This window comes from Lipotes vexillifer, unplaced genomic scaffold (genome assembly GCF_000442215.2).
Source record: "Lipotes vexillifer unplaced genomic scaffold, Lipotes_vexillifer_v1.1 scaffold1442, whole genome shotgun sequence".
NCBI classification, from domain to species: Eukaryota; Metazoa; Chordata; class Mammalia; order Artiodactyla; family Lipotidae; genus Lipotes; species Lipotes vexillifer.
Window position 1 is genome coordinate 1790259 of NW_006797379.1, and position 17342 is coordinate 1807600.

General features: G+C 40.6%; 1 protein-coding gene across 2 annotated transcripts in view; it reads left to right on the forward strand.

The window, feature by feature from the left end:
* The window catches only part of SH3KBP1 (SH3 domain containing kinase binding protein 1), a 358145-nt gene that overhangs the window by 144389 nt on the left and 196414 nt on the right, over positions 1-17342 (forward strand). For both annotated transcript variants that reach the window (XM_007469312.1, XM_007469313.1), the window contains one exon: positions 1502-1625. In XM_007469312.1, the coding sequence (XP_007469374.1) occupies positions 1502-1625 (124 nt within the window). The remainder of the gene's footprint in view (positions 1-1501; positions 1626-17342) is intronic.

The following is a 17342-nucleotide window of genomic DNA, read 5'->3' on the forward strand; positions in this document are numbered from 1 at the left end:
AAACTCTCAACCCAGCAGAGCACCAACCGCAGTTGCTGGTTTCCGGTGAGGCCCTCATGAGGGAGAGAGGGCGAGGCTGTTGTGAACAGAGCCAGCGATCGGGGAATTGGATACGGTAACTAGCACTCGGGTGTGTAGGAAGCTGCCAGGCGGTGGCTATGTTTTGACAAGCTTCTGTTCTGTTTTTTCCACCTCTGCCCAGGCCAAATTGTAGCCTCCCACCAAATTTTCCATCTTCATGTTCATTCATAGAAGGACCCATGTCCAATTCTTGTCCCAGGCTCTTTCTAGAGAACACATCTCTCATCTTTGAGTCCTTCCTGCCACCCAGCCGCGCTTTGGCTCTAGCCCCTTAGCTTTCTCTTTTTCCCAAGTCAGTGTGATCATGGATGCAGACAGGCCCAGAACCCACCCTGCCCAGATCTGCACTTTGTGAGTTACTATCATTTCCGGCTATTAATGCTTTTGAAAAAAATTATGTAAATTATTCAAATATCAATAATTTGAAATAATTGTATCAGGCATCAGGTTTTAAAAATCCAGATCTTAATGGAGCTTTGATAAGAGACCACCTAGTGTAAACTTTTTCTGTAAAGGGCCAGGTAGTTTTGACTTGGATGTCTCTTCCAACTACTCAACTCTGCCGTTGTAGCATCAAAGCAGCCATAGGAAATACCTAAACGAAATGAAGGGGATTGTGTTATAATGAAAGTTTATTTACAAAAACATGTGGTGGGCTTAGTTTGCCGACCCCTGGCTTAGAATGATAGTCTTTATTTTATTTTATTATCTTTTATATTTTTCTCTCTGAGGGATTAAAAAGCCAGAGGAACTTGGTAACTGTAAATGAACTTAAATCATCTTCTTTTGGGTTTAGCATAATTGTGAGCACAATGGTGATTTGGGAATATACTTCTTTAAACCCCTGTTGGGAAGAATAGAAACCAGAAGGCCTTTGAGGGGCGATTCTGCTTGGCCAAAGATTGTCATTGTTCAAAAAATAGAACAGGCTGTCATTTGGAGCTGTACGGTGGCCTTTTTGATCCCTTGGAATGACCATAGTCACAGAAGGTTGCATTGTATTGGACATTATTACATTTTATAGGACCAGGTGCTTATCTAAAAAATGTAAGGAAAACAAACTACAACATACAGGAAATGGTGTTTTAAAAATGTTTTGCTGACAGGGAGATCGGCTCAGTGCTTTGTGACCACCTAGAGGGGTGGGATAGGGAGGGTGGGAGGGAGATGCAAGAGGGAGGGGACATGGGGATATATGTATAGGTATAGCTGACTCACTTTGTTATATAGCAGAAACTAACACACCACTGTAAAGCAATTATACTCCAATAAAGATGTTAAAATAAAATAAAATAAAATAAAATGTTATGCTGAGTTGAGGTCACTATAGTTCATTTCCAGAAAGCTGAAGCTTAACATAGTCAGAGACATTCTAAAATGTTAAACTACAATCTTGTTTTCCTTTTCTCTGTCCTCACAGGAAATAAAGAAAGAGATGAAGAAAGACCCTCTCTCCAGCAAAGCTCCAGAAAAGCCCATGCACGAAGTGTCCAGTGGAAATGCGTTGCTGTCTTCTGAAACAATTCTAAGAACCAACAGGAGAGGTATGGCCAAGAAGAAAGAGCCCCTCCCCACACACAAACCCAAACTGGGAACTTCTGGGTGAACTGTATCACATTTTGCATTTGCTGGAAAATTGAATGGGCTTTGCCCTTTTGGTTTTGATCTTTGTATAAATTTTGGGTACATACACACTCACACACACGGCAAGTAACGATACAATAACTATACTAAAGGGAACTAATAAAAAAAATTTTCTTGACAGTGGGAAAGTAGACTAAATTTGTAAATGATGATTTTTCTAGGACTTTAGCTTTCGCTTTCATATCTATTTTTTTTGGCTGAAGGGTGACTTCAGAGAACACTGTGGTGCCAGCTGAGCCGGGCACGTCTGGCCATGCTCTCTTTTTAATGTAAGGGCAGGCTTTAGCAGGGTCTTTCTCTCTGTAACCGCTGGGCTCCGCCTTGTCTCTCTCGGTTTAGGAGGCAGTATTTACAGAGATATAGCTCATCCATCCATGTGTCTAACCAGGAAAGCTTTCACCATCTTGTTTCCCCCTTCTGAGGCCTCAAGGCAGATTTTTCAGGTGTCAGCTTGTTGGAGTTTTGTTTTCTCCCCTATCTGCCCTTTGTGACATTGTTGTGTGAAATGGTAGGAGAGATTCTATAAGATGGCAGAGACAACCCGACTCAATTCTATACTAAAATGGAAACTGGATTGCCTCAGTTTCTCCCGAGCCCACCCTCCCCATGGACCAGGCCCGGTGCACACTGAGCACGCCCGAGGTAGATTAGCTTTCAGCTGCAGGCTTTTCAGGGGCTTATTACTTCCTTAAAGAGAAACATAGAGCTGTTCAAAAGCAGGAGCCGGAAATGTATTAGCAAAGAGTTCCATTAAAAAGAAAAAAAAAAAGGCAAGTTTACATAACCATGGGGAAGAACAGCTAATCTTTCATCAAATTTAGGCTGCATAAGAATTTGTCCAATAAACTGTCCATTGATCATAGTGCTTGAGACTTGAGCTTTGTGTCTCTCTTCCTTCCTGCTTCTTCCTCTACCCCCTCCAGCTGCCCTGGGTTACATTTCCTTTTTTGAATTATTCAGATGAAATATTGGCTGGAGGCCCACACTGTTTAGCAGCTATAGGATTTTCTTTCTTTTCTTGTTTTTTTTTTTTTAAACCCCATCCTGCCAATGGAGGGGATTTCCCATTTTAAGAATTTTTTTAGGCCTACCTAGCTCTAAAACTATAGTCATCCCCCAGAGCACCTCCTGCATTCTTGCAAATAGGTTCCAGAACTCCTGAGGCCTGCCCTCGTTGGACTTGGAGAGCTAGAGTTCCCTTGCTGATCTGAGCCTCTCCCGTTTCTCCTGATGCTCCTTGGGTCAGTGGGCCGAGGAATGGCACACACGTAGACCAGCGGCAAGGCCTCTCTGGCCAGCCTTGTTTTTGTAAAGCAAATAAGAGAATTAAGGTAATTCATTAATTTAACAAGATAAGGGATTAATTAAGTTAACGAATAAAGGTGATTATCCAGGTAAGTTCGACAAAATTACCTGAGAGCTTTAAATCAGTGAAGGAATTGAACTTTTTAGATAATTGTCTCTTTGCGACGAAAAATCTGACCTTTGAGGTCCCCTACAGAATTTTTCATTAACCAGAAAATGGCATTAAAGGGACCGGCTTACTGACTTAATGTTTTCTTTCTAAGCCTCCACCTTAGGCCTACAGCCTGATTATGACCAATTTTTTACTCTTAGGTCATAATCTGCCAGTGGCTCTGAGACCATAGCACATGGGGGCGTCCTGTAAATATGAAACACATAATAAACCATCTTCATTCTGTCCCAGGCTTCATACTGACCCCCGGGTCACCTGGGCCACACATAAATTTCCAGTTGAAGGGAAGAATTGTGTACCAGGGCCAGTGCCGTCTTTGGCCCCGCCCCCACCCACCAGAGCTAACAATATCCTACTGCTCCTTATAATAAACAGCAGGCTGGATTGATTGGCCTTGTCAGGCCACATAAATAGTTCATTGTGCTGAGCTCAAAAGCTACATTTTTTTCCCACCCCAAATCAGTGAAAAACCACTTTTTCTCCCCCTTAAAACAAGGATCAGAGGCTAAATCTGTGGGACGATTCTAGTCACTTGTAAACACTTCCGTCCAACTAATTTTTCAAGTTTTATGAGTTATCATAAATGACCGAAGCCTCCTCCTTCCCTTTGTTTCCATCAGGCTTTGTCCCTAGAAATCTCTTGGATGTTTTTGTCTGTTGCTGTTGTTATGGAGGGAAGTTGCTTTCAGAGTTTAGTAACAGGCTAATTTGATTCACTAACATGGGATTTTCTTGTAGTATATGAGTCCACCTTGTGATTCAGCCTTGGACCCTGTGTGAATTTGGTAGAATTAACACAGGTTCTTTTTCTTCATCTTTATCAAAGATGAGATGACTGTTCACTTTATATGGGCCATATCATTTGATGCAGGCTTAGCAATGGTTTAATAAAGAAAGATTGAAGTCTATTTCTATGCAAAGTCTGAAATTGAACCATTTCATTGTGTCCTGAACTTAAGATACACTGAGCTGAAGAAGTTTGCCCAATTGTGTCCAGCGATTTTTGGGTTGGGGACGTGCCTCACTTTGCAGCAGGGGTGAATGGGTTGTAGTAGCTCACAGTGTGGGATGAGCTCGCCCTCCCCAGGCACCTGCATAAGGTCAAAAGGTATTCTACATTTGAAGGAGGCTATTCATAGCCTAGAGAAAAGGCCAGGACCATGGAAACATTAGTTTGGGGACCGATTAGTTTCAGTTTTCAGCTTTAACCTTTGCAAATCTCTACAGATTTGATTTAGGGAGGTACTGGAATGACTCCACAGGCTTTTTATTTGAGAAAAAAGATGTGACTGAAATTGAGAGAGAGAGAGAGAGAGAGAGAGAGAGAGGGAGAGAGAGAGAGGGAGAAGATCATCCAGTTGGCTTGGCAGCCATCAGCTATATATTCCAGACATTAGCACTGTTAAGGACAGTTATGTCTGCCCTCACCCTTGGCCACTTCTCTGGGCTTTACCCAAGTCACAGTGAAGGAGCTTCCTGGTTAAGACAAGCTTTCCGCAAGGCTTAAGAGGTCATTTTTAAATTTAAACTTGCAGCATGGATGTTGTATATCCTAAAGTTATCCCAGACTCCAGAATGTTGACAAATTGTAGCCAGAAAATCTAAAATTTTTTCTTAGAGCCAGAAGTCGTTCTCATGAACCAGAAAGAAAAAGGTTGTCTCTTTCCTTCTGAGAATGATTTATTCTCTTGTTTCTTCTATCATTGAACCCATATAAGAGAGTGATGGGCCCTTCTAAATTGGAACTTTGCTATGTGGAAGAATTTTTTTTAAGATATTCATACCTCGAGTTTCAAACCAAAATTGAACAGAATAGGTACTTTAGCAGTTAACAGCAAATACAATAAATATATCCTTAAAAATGAGCACGGAGGATTTTGTTCATTTGAATATGGACTCTTTTCTACTTGAAGTAAAATGGAATAAAAAAATCTTTTGGTTTCATCCTTATAAGGGTTTCCCAATCAACTTTATCCATGTGATAAGTTAAGTGTCCAGGCTGGAATCAATACCCTGCTGGCCTGCGTGAAGATCAGCTTCTATTTCAGGGCTGTAGTTACCCAGTTTTTGCACTGTTAGCAGACCTCATGGGGAAGCTGCCTCTCTCTGAACCCCTCCTGCTGCCTATAATTTTGGACATTGTTCCTTACTCACTTTGGGGTGGGTACTAACAGACGTTCAATTACACATGTTTACTGTGTGCCTACTATGGCCCTGGCCCTGTGCTAGGTGCTGGGGAAGATAGAAAAACTACAAAACACCAGCTGGTCCTGCCTCTAAGCAGTTCCAGTCTATTGTATCACTTGGGAAATGTTGAGAAAGTGCTGCACACTCCTTGTATCTTTTTCCTGGCAAGGTGGGGATATGTCTCTTATTTACTTCTGTCATTCTGAACGTGAAGCCACTCTGCGTGTTTCTGGTTGGCTTTATATGTCCTTGTTTCTATTTCCAGTTTATCATGAATTCAGTGTTTGGTAAGTCTCTATTGTATTTTGCACATTTATTATTCTTTGCTACTAGTGTTGTTGTTGTTGTTGTTGTTGTTATGCTCTCCTGATATACAATGTATTTTATAATCATCTTTTTAAGTCGCTCTGCTACTCTGGCATCTGCCTTCTGAAAGATAATCTGCTTTTGCCATCTTTATTTAAGGTTTGTTATGCATTTGCATTTTACTGCCCCTTCCAGAGATTAGTGCTGAAAGATCTGATGGCTTAAAGGATATTATTTGTAACAGGTATAGCACTGACGCCATGAGATAAGATTCAAGTTGAGATGGGGGAGAGTTGCTTTCTAAATTGGTATGTGGATATGACTGTGATTGTAGAACATGACTCTTTGAGGCTCATTTCTCGTGTGTTTAGTCCTTCAGATGGGTTTAATTCAAAAGTTTTCCTTGACAGAGAGACCAACAGCTGCTCTGCCTCTGGTGACACATTGTTGCTTTAGAAGTTAGTGCAGAAATTCTCCAGAATTCATTTTGTGTGTTGATGGGTGATACATACATGCCCCTCAACATAATATGGGCCTAGTGTTTGCGCACAGAAGGGCTCTCCATCTTGGTCTGCTGCCTGTAGCTGTCAGAAGAATTTTACCTACTGTTTATCTTTCTTTCTCTCATAGTTTCAGCACTTGTCATTCAATCCCTAAACACATCCGGCCATAGTGACCTCCCTCCCTTGACTGTACTGAAGGGGAAACGTTTGTTCGAGCTTTCATGTCTTTAGCATTTACTTAGCAACTTGAAATAATATCCTTGAGGTATCCATTGGCCTATTCATCAGAACGTGAGTGAGTGAGTGTGTGTGTGTGTGTACATAAATGTGCACGTGCTGCCATGGCACTCTTGTGTTGGCTCAGAGACAGTGGCATGGATCTTGATAGGCTGTGGGCTCTTTTATTGAAATGAAACTGTAAACAAAGGATGGAAAATGTCAACCACTTTGGTTTTCTAGTGCTTTGTTGTTTAGGGTAGATGTGAGATCTGGGGATTTGTTTCTAGAAACAAGACTTTTTTCCTTTCAAATTTCTTTTTGGAGAAGCAAATGTGAGTTACCTCCAGTTAACTAGGAATCGGAAAATGTGGTGTGTTGGGTCAGATTTTTCTTCAAGTTTTCAAATCATCTGTCATTTTTACCTAGATTGCTGGCTTTTATGGACAGATAGAAGAGTAAGAGTTAAGAGAAGGCATTACTATTGTGTGGAAGCTCTTGGCTATCACCTGAGCTATTCTTTCGCATGGGAAGATAAAAATAAAGCCCGCCATCTGGCAGTGAATGTGGATGAATATCATATACAGGCATTCAATAATATATATGCCTGTGTGAATGTATCTGTACCTGCATTTATGGCTTTTTGGGTTTTTTTTTTTTTTTTTTTTTTGCACCCGTGGGCCTTCATTCTTGAAAGTTTGAGAGTAAAGGGGCCATAAAGATCTTGTACAGTAAATGATCCTTGGCTGCATTTCTGTTTTCTTAGGAGCCTGTGTTAGGACCAGTAATTGATGTTAGAGTATGTTGCCCTTGTCCATTTTCTTATCTGAGTAGTACTGCCTGTTGGGCTTAGGGGTGGTTGTGAAATGGGTGGAAAGAAGCCATTCTAGAGGGATGTTGCTTTCATATTTTTTCTATAACTTTTAGTGTGTGGGTCATTGACAAAATTGTTTTTAGAATTTTTCTTCTATTATATTTATCTCCTTTTAATCTCCGTGTCTTAGTAATAAGGCATTAACAGTGGAGTCATGAGTGTTGCGTGGAATAATGATTTAGACTTCCACGCAAGTCCACCCAGAGGACCATCCCTGAAGTGGTTTTGTGATGGTGGCTCCACCTGGTGGCTCTCTTAGGAAACTCCTCCTCCTCCCCACCTTTTCTTTCTCCTGGGGAGAATCTCGGGCAGGATGCCTTTGGTTCTTCTGATTTAGTGTTCTCAGTCCATGCAATTCCCTCTCAGACCTACGGCCTCTCACATTATACACATGTTCTCTTTAGCTCCTTTCCTTTCTCTTCTAATGTTTGCTCCTTGAACTCATAGAATCTGTTTCTCCATCCGTGTTCCATCTGTTTTACCCCTACTGACCAGGATCATTGTTGATAAGCATAAAAAAAAAGACTCCTACAGGCACGACTCTAGTTATAGATATTAAGTTGGGCACAATAAAGAATTACACTAAAATCCACGTTGGTAAGCCGTGGTCTCCTCCTTAATAGCTCCAAGTACCCCTAACTACTTCTTCACTTCTTGTTGAACCCAGTTTTCCTCAGAGGAGCAGTATTTTATTACTGATGTTGTTTTCAGTTGTCAGCAGGTGGTGAAATAAAGAGCCACCTGACTTTGCTGGCTTCATTATCGTTTGTCACTTCTCTACAGGATGCCCCTTCCTGCTTAGGCACAGGCTGCCCCCCTGCCCCCCTCTGGGTATACCACCGAGCATAAGTGTTCTTGATAAATAAATTTGTTTGTTCTTTAATTTCATTGTTTAAAATGTTTTTTACTTGGTGGCATTGCAGATGTGCTTTGTTTTAGCTGCATTATGGGTTAGTCTGGGAACTTAATCACCACTTATGACTTTGTTTCTATGGGAAAAAGATGTGGAGTTCTAAACACTGTGCATAGTGCATAACCCACTTGTAAATCTGACTTGATTTTTTATTTTGTTTTTATGTTGCTGGCGTAAAGCCTTAGGTACCTTTTAAAAGTCAGAGAGTCCATGTAAGTGGGGATAACTGAAGTTTTCTCATGTCGTAGAGGAGTTTACCATTCACATGGTGCAGAATGCTGGAATTGTACAAGCTCTGTGCAATACACCAGGCTCCAAGGATAGCTCTGGGTTCAGCCACATTGCACCATTGTACGCAGTGCTTATTTTCACAAGTTCTGAGTTGGACCTTGGTGTGCCCAAGTTTGTACGTATAAGGCATGTTGTAATAAAAGAGTGCTGTTGTATATTTCCATCTGTTGGAGAGGAGACGATGCAACAAGCTCAGATAGATGTTGGCCAGCATTTCCCAGCGCATGTTGTGCACAATTGTAGCCCTATAAAATATTCCACAAAAGGGGGAGAAAGAGAGAGATTAGGACATAAAGAGAGAGAGAAAGTTGGCTGTCTGGACAAATGACTTTTGGGTACAGCTGCACGCACTAGCACTCTCTTAGAGACTTACAAATGAATTAGCGTCTTGCAGGCTCTCAGATGTCTTATGTAAGGAAACCTGCTTCACTTTGACCACCGAACCATGTTTTACTGAAGACTAGTTAGGACTCTGCTTTGGGGTATGCTGGGCTTTAAAATGCAGAGCAAGGAGCTGTCTAAGCATGTCCAAGATCATCTTCAGAGTCTACCTTGCACAGGTAATGTTAGAGTGAGTGAGCATAGATGGTGGTGCTGGCACTGCAAGAAATCACTGATGATGCTTCTCAAGCCCATGGCCGTGAAAAAACAAGTTAGATGATGCTATGAGAATATTCCCCAAATCTAAAACTTGAGAGCCAGTCGTCTTGGTAGTTTTTCAAGTGACAAGCTGAAAGAGATTTTTTACCTTGATCGTTTTGGGTCCTTGTATCTAGGAGTGTCCCCCTGGGTTGGCCTTTGGCAGGAAAAGTGGGCTGAGTGGGTGGACCCAAGAGAACTGCGAGGCCAGGTCCACCTGGGACTTGAGTCAGGACAGAACCTGGGAATCCAGGGGTGGATTTTATAATGATGACAGAATGGTGGTCCCCCGTAGTCAAAGCATTCCCATTTCCTTCTCTATCTGCTTTGATAGAAATGCAGGGAATCTTAGCTTTTCCTGATACCATTAAAGCCTGATTCGACATGGAGAAGAGCTTTGTTCATTCTCTCCCCTTCCTCATGAAAGAGGTGGCCATTGTGAGTTCAGGTGATGAACCCACCTGTGGGGCTATGAGGACAAGCCATGTAGCCTGATGTTTCAGAGTTCTGGAATCATAGAATTCCTGAGGTGGCTGAGGTCCCTGATAGTGACCCAGCCTTTGGCCTGATACAGGGACCCATGGAGTCTCGGCCCAGGGGACCTGAAAGGACACGCCTGTGGTCTGGGGGATTGACCTTTGCTAAGGCCCACATGGGCTTCTCCTTTTCAAAGGGGGGGAGTGTTCTCAGAAGAGAGCTGGTAGGTTAATTGAAAATAGTTAATTAGAGGTATTGTACTGGGACAGTAGCTGTCCTCACTTGTGGAGAAAGCCCTGGAAAGGGGGCCTTTTCTTCTGAAGTTTCCTTATTCTCTTTTAATTACACAGATTGGTCCTCCTGGTCTGTCATCACAGCCTGGTCCCCCCATGTCACCTGCAGGCTCAGCTTAGTCTTTGGACTTGCGGCTTTTGGTGCTTGTGAAGCTCTGGGACTGTTATGCCCTGAACAATGAGGACATTTCATGGCCCATTTTCCTAACCCACTGTGAAGCTGACAGCAGGCCCAGTTATAGTGCTAGGTGGGCCACCCTTTTGTCCCCACCTAGAAAAGGAAAGAAAGAACAGCTTAAAGCTTCCCCTGGGTGTGTGTGTGTGCGCATGTGGCGGGGGAAGCACATTAGAAGAGGACTAAACTGCTTGTTCCATTAGTGTTTCTCCGGAGACCTGAATAAGCTTAGTGGCAGCAGGGCCTTGTTGCAGGAAAAATGGCTGTAGGCAGAGTCCAGAGCCCCCTTCTGCTACACCCCCAAAGTTTCTGTGGGACTTTGGGCAACTCTCATACTCTGTTTTCTAATCTGTAAATTAAGGAGATTACTCCTGTTAATTTCCTTAGGGAAACTGTGAGGATAAAAATTAGGAAAGAGAATAAATTTAGGGGCAGAGGGTGGTAATAGATTGAAGTAGGGTGGGGAGTCACTCCCTGAATATAGTAGTAGTTGTTATTAAAAATGATAAACTGCTAGTAAGGCCCCAGAGTGTTGGGAAGAAATTATTGATATCTGGAAACTAATAAAGTGTTGTTTCCATGAAGCAACAAGTGATCAGATGTGCACGGAGCATTCTCCAGGATAGACTATATGCTAGGCTATAAAAGAAGTCTCAATAATTTTAAAAGGATTAAAATCATGCAAAGTATGTTCTCCGGCCACAGTGGAATGAAATTAGAAATCAACAACAGAAGGACATTTGGGAAATTCACAAATATGTTTGTGAGAAATTAAACAACATACTCGTAAATAACCAGTGGGTCAAAGAGGAGTCCACAAGGGAAATTTTAACATACTTCGAGGGACTTCCCTGGTGGTCCAGTGGTAAAGAATCTGCCTTACAATGCAGGGGACACGGGTTCAATGCCTGGTGAGGGAACGAAGATCCCACATGCCATGGGGCAGCTAAGCCCGCGTGCCACAACTACTGAGCTCACGTGCCTCAGCTAGAGCCTGCGTGCCGCAAAACTACAGAGCCCTCGCGCTCTGGAACCCACGCGCCACAACTAGAGAAGAGAAAACCCGCACGCCACAACTAGAGAGAAGCCCACGTGCCTCAGTGAAAGATCCTGCATGCCTCAACGAAGATCCCGCGTGCCGCAGCTAAGACCCGACACAGCCTAAAATAAATAATAAGTAAATCTTTTTTAAAAAGGGAAAAGAAAAAAATAAAATACTTTGAAATGAGTGAAAATGAAAACACAACATTTGAAAATTTACTGAATGCAGCTAAAGCAATGCTTTGAGTGAAGTTTATAGCTGCAAATGCCTATATTCGCAAAGAAAACAGATCTCAGATCAATAGCCTAACTTATTTTTCCAGCTTTATTGAGATATAATTGACATATAACACTGTGTAATTTTAAGGTGTACAACATAATGGCTTGATATACATATATATTTTGAAATGATTATCATAATAAGGTTACTTAACACATCCTTCACCTCACATCATTACTTTTTTTTTTTTTTTTTTTTTTTTTTGGTTGTGGTGGTGGTGAGAACATGTAAGATTTGTCTTTCTGTGATTTATTTCACTTAGCCTAATGCCCTCAAGGTTGATTCATGTTGTCCTTATTTTTTACGGCTGAATACTATTCTTCTTTGTGTGTGCGCATGTGTGTGTGTGCATGTGCGTGCGCGTGTTTGTATCATATTTTTAAAATCCATTCTTCCATCAGTGTACACTTTTAGGTTGTTTCTGTCGTGAATAATGCTGCAGTGAACATCAGGGTGCAGATATCTCTTTGAAACAGTGATTTAATTTCCTTTGGATATATACTAGAAGTGGGGTTCTCAATAGCCTAACTTTTTACCTTAAGAAATTAGAAAAAAGAAGGGCAAACTAAATTCAAAGCAAGCAGAAAGTAGGAAATAATAAAGATCAGTGTGGAAATAGAGAATAGAAAAACAGTATAAAAAATCACTGAAACCAGAAGTTTCAATTGGCTCTTTGAAATGGTCAATGAAACTGATAAAGTTTAGCTACGCTGATCAAGAAAAAAGGAGAGAAGACTTAAACTACTAATACGAGGAACTAAAAAAGGGACATCACTATTTCTCTTAGAGAAATTAAAATAAATATAAGGGAATACTATGAATAACTTATACACTGCTGGTGGGAATGTAAAATGGTACCTCTGCTTTGGAAAACAGTGTAGCATTTCCTCAAAGCTTTAAGTATAGTTACCATATGACCCAGCATATTACACCCAAGAAGAATGAAAACATATGTCCACACACAAACTTGCACACAAATGTTCATAGCAACATTATCCCTAATAGCCAAAAAATGGAAACTACCCAGATGCCCATCAACCGATGAATGGATGAACAAAATGTGGTTTAATCCATACAATGGAATATTATTTGGTGATAGAAAAGAATGAAGTACTGATACATATTACAACACGGTCGGGCCTTGGAAACACTATGCTAAATGAAGGAAGATACAAAAGATCTCATATTATATGATTCCATTTATATGAATGTCCAGAGTAGACAAATTCCCTAGAGATGGAAAGTAGATTAGTTGTTTGCCCAGAGCTGGGTGTGGGGATGGAAAGTGACTGCTAATGGGCGTGAGGTTTCTTCTTGGGGTGACAGAAATGTTCTAAAATTAGATTGTCGTCGTGGTTGCACAGTTCTGTAAGTACATAAAAATCATTGAATTGTACACTTAAAGTGGGTGAATTTTATGGTACATAAATTATATCTCAGTAAAGCAGTTTAAAAGAAAAAAGATTACCGCACAAATTAGTGTTAAAATGCAGCATCTGGTTGTGCCTATCTGTCTGTCCATCTCTTTCTCTTTTCCGTCCTCTGCCATTATCCGCTCCCAGCTGAGGGACAAGATGTGTCATTCCATTTATTCAAGTCTTTACAAATTATATATTTCTCAGTGAAGCTTTATTTTTTCCTCATCCAATCAGTTGCCTAGGAGATGGTGAGTCTGAAGGATCAAAAAGACACTGTTTTGCTAGAGATGACCTAAATATTAGGTAATCGATTTGAGAAGGGTAGAGAACTGACAGTGGCATTCTGTTGTTCATTTCTCAAGGAAAAAAAAAGAGTTTCCTGTAAATCAAAAGCCAAACTTCTTATATTCTAAGTTCTGTGCTTCATAGACAGAGCCTTTGCTGGAAAGGCAAGAATCCATTTATGGTTCCAGTTTTTCTTGCCGTTGGCCAGTTTTGCTCCTAAATCTTTATCTGTAGCTCTGATGATTTCTTTAGCAAAGATTCTTGGATGTGGAATCACTGGACAAAAGCATGTATATATTTTATGGGACTTTAAGTTGTTATCAACTCGATTCCTTGAAGGCTTACCCCACCACCAGAAGTGGGGAGAGTGCTTATTAGTGTTTTTAGCTGGAATTTCTTTGATTAATAGGGTGCTTGAACATTTTTTTCCCTCTGTTGTTTGTTGGTATTCTTGGCTCTTACATTGAGATCTGTGTATTTTTCTTACTGATTAGTGTGTTATTCCTTTGTCATTCATGGCAGGTTGTGCTTCCCAGTTTGTGGGCTTTTCATTTTATTTACAACTGGTTTTGATGTACAGAAATAGTACATTGTTATGCAGATTCATATATTGATGTTTTCTTTGGAGATTTTCTCTGAATAAATTCTCACCTAATTTTTTGTCTCCTTTATACTGGCTTCATTTTTTACTTCCAATGTTTAATTGATATGGAATTTTGATATATAGTATGAGGTTAGTGTGCAAATTGATTTTTATTTTTGCAGTAGCCACTTTTCTAGGACCAATTTATTAAATATCCAGCCCCCCATTAATTTTTGGTACATCGTTTATCATATAAACTCTTTTGGACTTTCAATTCTATACCATTAATTTGTCTAACCATTCTCGTATCAATATAGTTAACTATGGTGGCTTTATAATACGTTTTAATATATGGTATGGCTTTTTTTTTTAGATAATCAAACTTCATCTATTTATTTGTTCATTAATTCAAAAATATTATTGAGCATCAGTTTGTGCTAACCATTATGTTAAGTGGTGTGATACAGTGGTGAGTAGAGCAATAGTAGACACCCTCCCTCCCCTCCTTCAATTCTTTTTTTTTTTTTTTTGGAAGACCGCAACAAAAGCACCAATGATTGCAATTACCAAACACGAAACACACTCATACGATGTCATAATATTGACATTCAGTCCAGTAATCCTCCACTGTAACAGCTCCTTTACTTTGCAGTGAAAATTGATTTGTATACTTTTTGCCTCTGAGTCCTTGTGGGACTTTTTTTTTATTCAAACAGAAAGTCACACAAATTATAATCATCCTCATCAGTTCACTCAGTACCATGTAATTAATTTTCTTTTTCATCTTGATCTTTTGTTAGCACTTTTATGAATTCATCAGTTTTCCATTAGAGTTCTGAAAATGCTTATTCATTCAGTTCAGCAGTATAGTCAGTTACCAGAAACCTGTACTTGTCAGAGTCTTTTCCATGAATTCCTTGAAGATGAAACCCTTTTATAGGAACATTTTTGCAAAAGCATCAGAGTACACCCAGAACTGTCTGTAAATGACAAGAGACTTAAAAATGACCAGGTTAAAGATTTCATGAAAGTTCATAATAATGCAATTGACAAGGAAATTTAGTTATTTCTGAGATATACATTTTAAAGTAATAACTAGAATCATGACTTATAACATTATACCAGAACATATAAGATTTTTAGAAATTTCATGTAATGTCTGAAACTTCTTTTTTTTTCGTGGTACGCGGCCCTCTCACTGTTGTGGCCTCTCCCGTTGCGGAGCACAGGCTCGGGACGCGCAGGCCCAGCGGGCATGGCTCACGGGCCCAGCCGCTCCGCGGCATGTGGGATCCTCCCGGACCAGGGCACGAACCCGTGTCCCCTGCATCGGTAGGCGGACTCCCAACCACTGCGCCACCAGGGAAGCCCCTGAAACATTTATAGTAACATATTTCCATACAAATAACCCAAAGAAATTTTAGTATTAGTTGTTTTTTCTGTTTGTTTGTTTGTTTTTATACTGCAGGTTCTTATTAGTCATCAGTTTTATACACATCAGTGTATACATGTCAGTCCCAATCGCCCAATTCATCACACCACCATCCCCACCCCACCACGGTTTTCCCCCCTTGGTGTCCATATGTTTGTTCTCTACATCTGTGTCTCAACTTCTGCCCTGCAAACCGGTTTTGTACCATTTTTCTAGGTTCCACATACATGCGTTAATATACAATATTTGTTTTCCTCTTTCTGACTTACGTCACTCTGTATGACAGTCTCTAGATTCATCCATGCCTCAACAAATGACTCAGTTTCATTCCTTTTTATGGCTGAGTGATATTCCATTGTATATATGTACCACAACTTCTTTATCCACTTGTCTGTCGATGGGCATTTAGGTTGCTTCCATGACCTGGCTATTGTAAATAGTGCTGCAATGCACATTGGGGTGCATGTGTCTTTTGTTTGTTTGTTTGTTTGGTACGCAGGCCTCTCACTGTTGTGGCCTCTCCCGTAGCAGAGCACAGGCTCCGGACGCGCAGGCTCCGCGGCCATGGCTCACAGGCCCAGCCGCTCCGCGGCATGTGGGATCTTCCCAGACCGGGGCACGAACCCGTGTCCCCTGCATCGGCAGGCGGACTCTCAACCACTGCGCCACCAGGGAAGCCCGCATGTGTCTTTTTGAATTACGGTTTTCTCTGGGTATATGCCCAGTAGTGGGATTGCTGGATAATATGGTAATTCTATTTTTAGTTTTTTAAGGAACCTCCATACTTTTCTCCATAGTGGCTGGATCAATGTACATTCCCACCAACAGTGCAAGAGGGTTCCCTTTTCTCCACACCCTCTCCAGCATTTGTTGTTTGTAGATTTTCTGATGATGCCCATTCTAACTGGTGTGAGGTGATACCTCATTGTAGTTTCGATTTGCATTTCTCTAATTAGTGATGTTGAACAGCCTTTCATCTGCTTCTTGGCCATCTGTATGTCTTCTTTGCAGAAATGTCTATTTAGGTCTTCTGCCCATTTTTGGATTGGGCTGTTTGTTTTTTTAATATTGAGCTGCGTGAGCTGTTTATATATTTTGGAGATTAATCCTTTGTCCGTTGACTCGTTTGCAAGTATTTTCTCCCATTCTGAGCGTTGTCTTTTTGTCTTGTTTGTAGGTTTCTTTTCAAAAGCTTTTAAGTTTCATTAGGTCCCATTTGTTAATTTTTGTTTTTATTTCCATTACTCTAGGAGGTGGATCAAAAAACATCTTGCTGTGATTTATGTCAAAGAGTGTTCTTCCTATGTTTTCCTCTACGAGTTTTATAGTATCTGGTTTTACATTTAGGTCTCTAATCCATTTTGAGTTTATTTTTGTGTATGGTGTTAGGGAGTGTTCTAATTTCATTCTCTTACATGTAGCTGTCCAGTTTTCCCAGCACCACTAATTGAAGAGACTGTCTCTTCTCCATTGTATATCCTTGCCTCCTTTGTCATAGTTGAACTGACCATAGGTGCGTGGGTTTATCTCTGGGCTTTCTATCTTGTTCCATTGATCTGTGTTCCTGTTTTTGTGCCAGTACCATATTGTCTTGATTACTGTAGCTTTGTAGTATAGTCTGAAGTCAGGGAGTCTGATTCCTCCAGCTCCGTTTTTTTCCCTCAAGACTGCTGTGGCTATTTGGGGTCTTTTGTGTCTCCATACAAAGTTTAAGATGATTTGTTCTAGTACTGTAAAAAACGCCATTGGTAATTTGATAGGGATTGCATTGAATCTGTAGATTGCTTTGGGTAGTATAGTCATTTTCACAATATTGATACTTCCAATCCAAGAACATGGTACATCTCTCCATCTGTTGGTGTCATCCTTAATTTCTTTCATCAGTGTCTTATAGTTTTCTGCCTACAGGTCTTTTGTCTCCCTAGGTAGGTTTATTCCTAGGTATTTTATTCTGTTTGTTGCAGTGGTAAATGAGAGTGTTTCCGTAATTTCTCTTTCAGATTTTTCATCATTAGTGTATAGGAATGCAAGAGATTTCTGTGCATTAATTTTGTATCCTGCAACTTTACCAAATTCATTGATTAGCTCTAGTAGTTTTCTAGTGGCATCTTTAGGATTCTCTATGTATAGTATCATGTCATCTGCAGACAGTGACTGTTTTACTTCTTCTTTTCCAATTTGTATTCCTTGTATTTCTTTTTCTTCTCTGATTGCCATGGCTAGGACA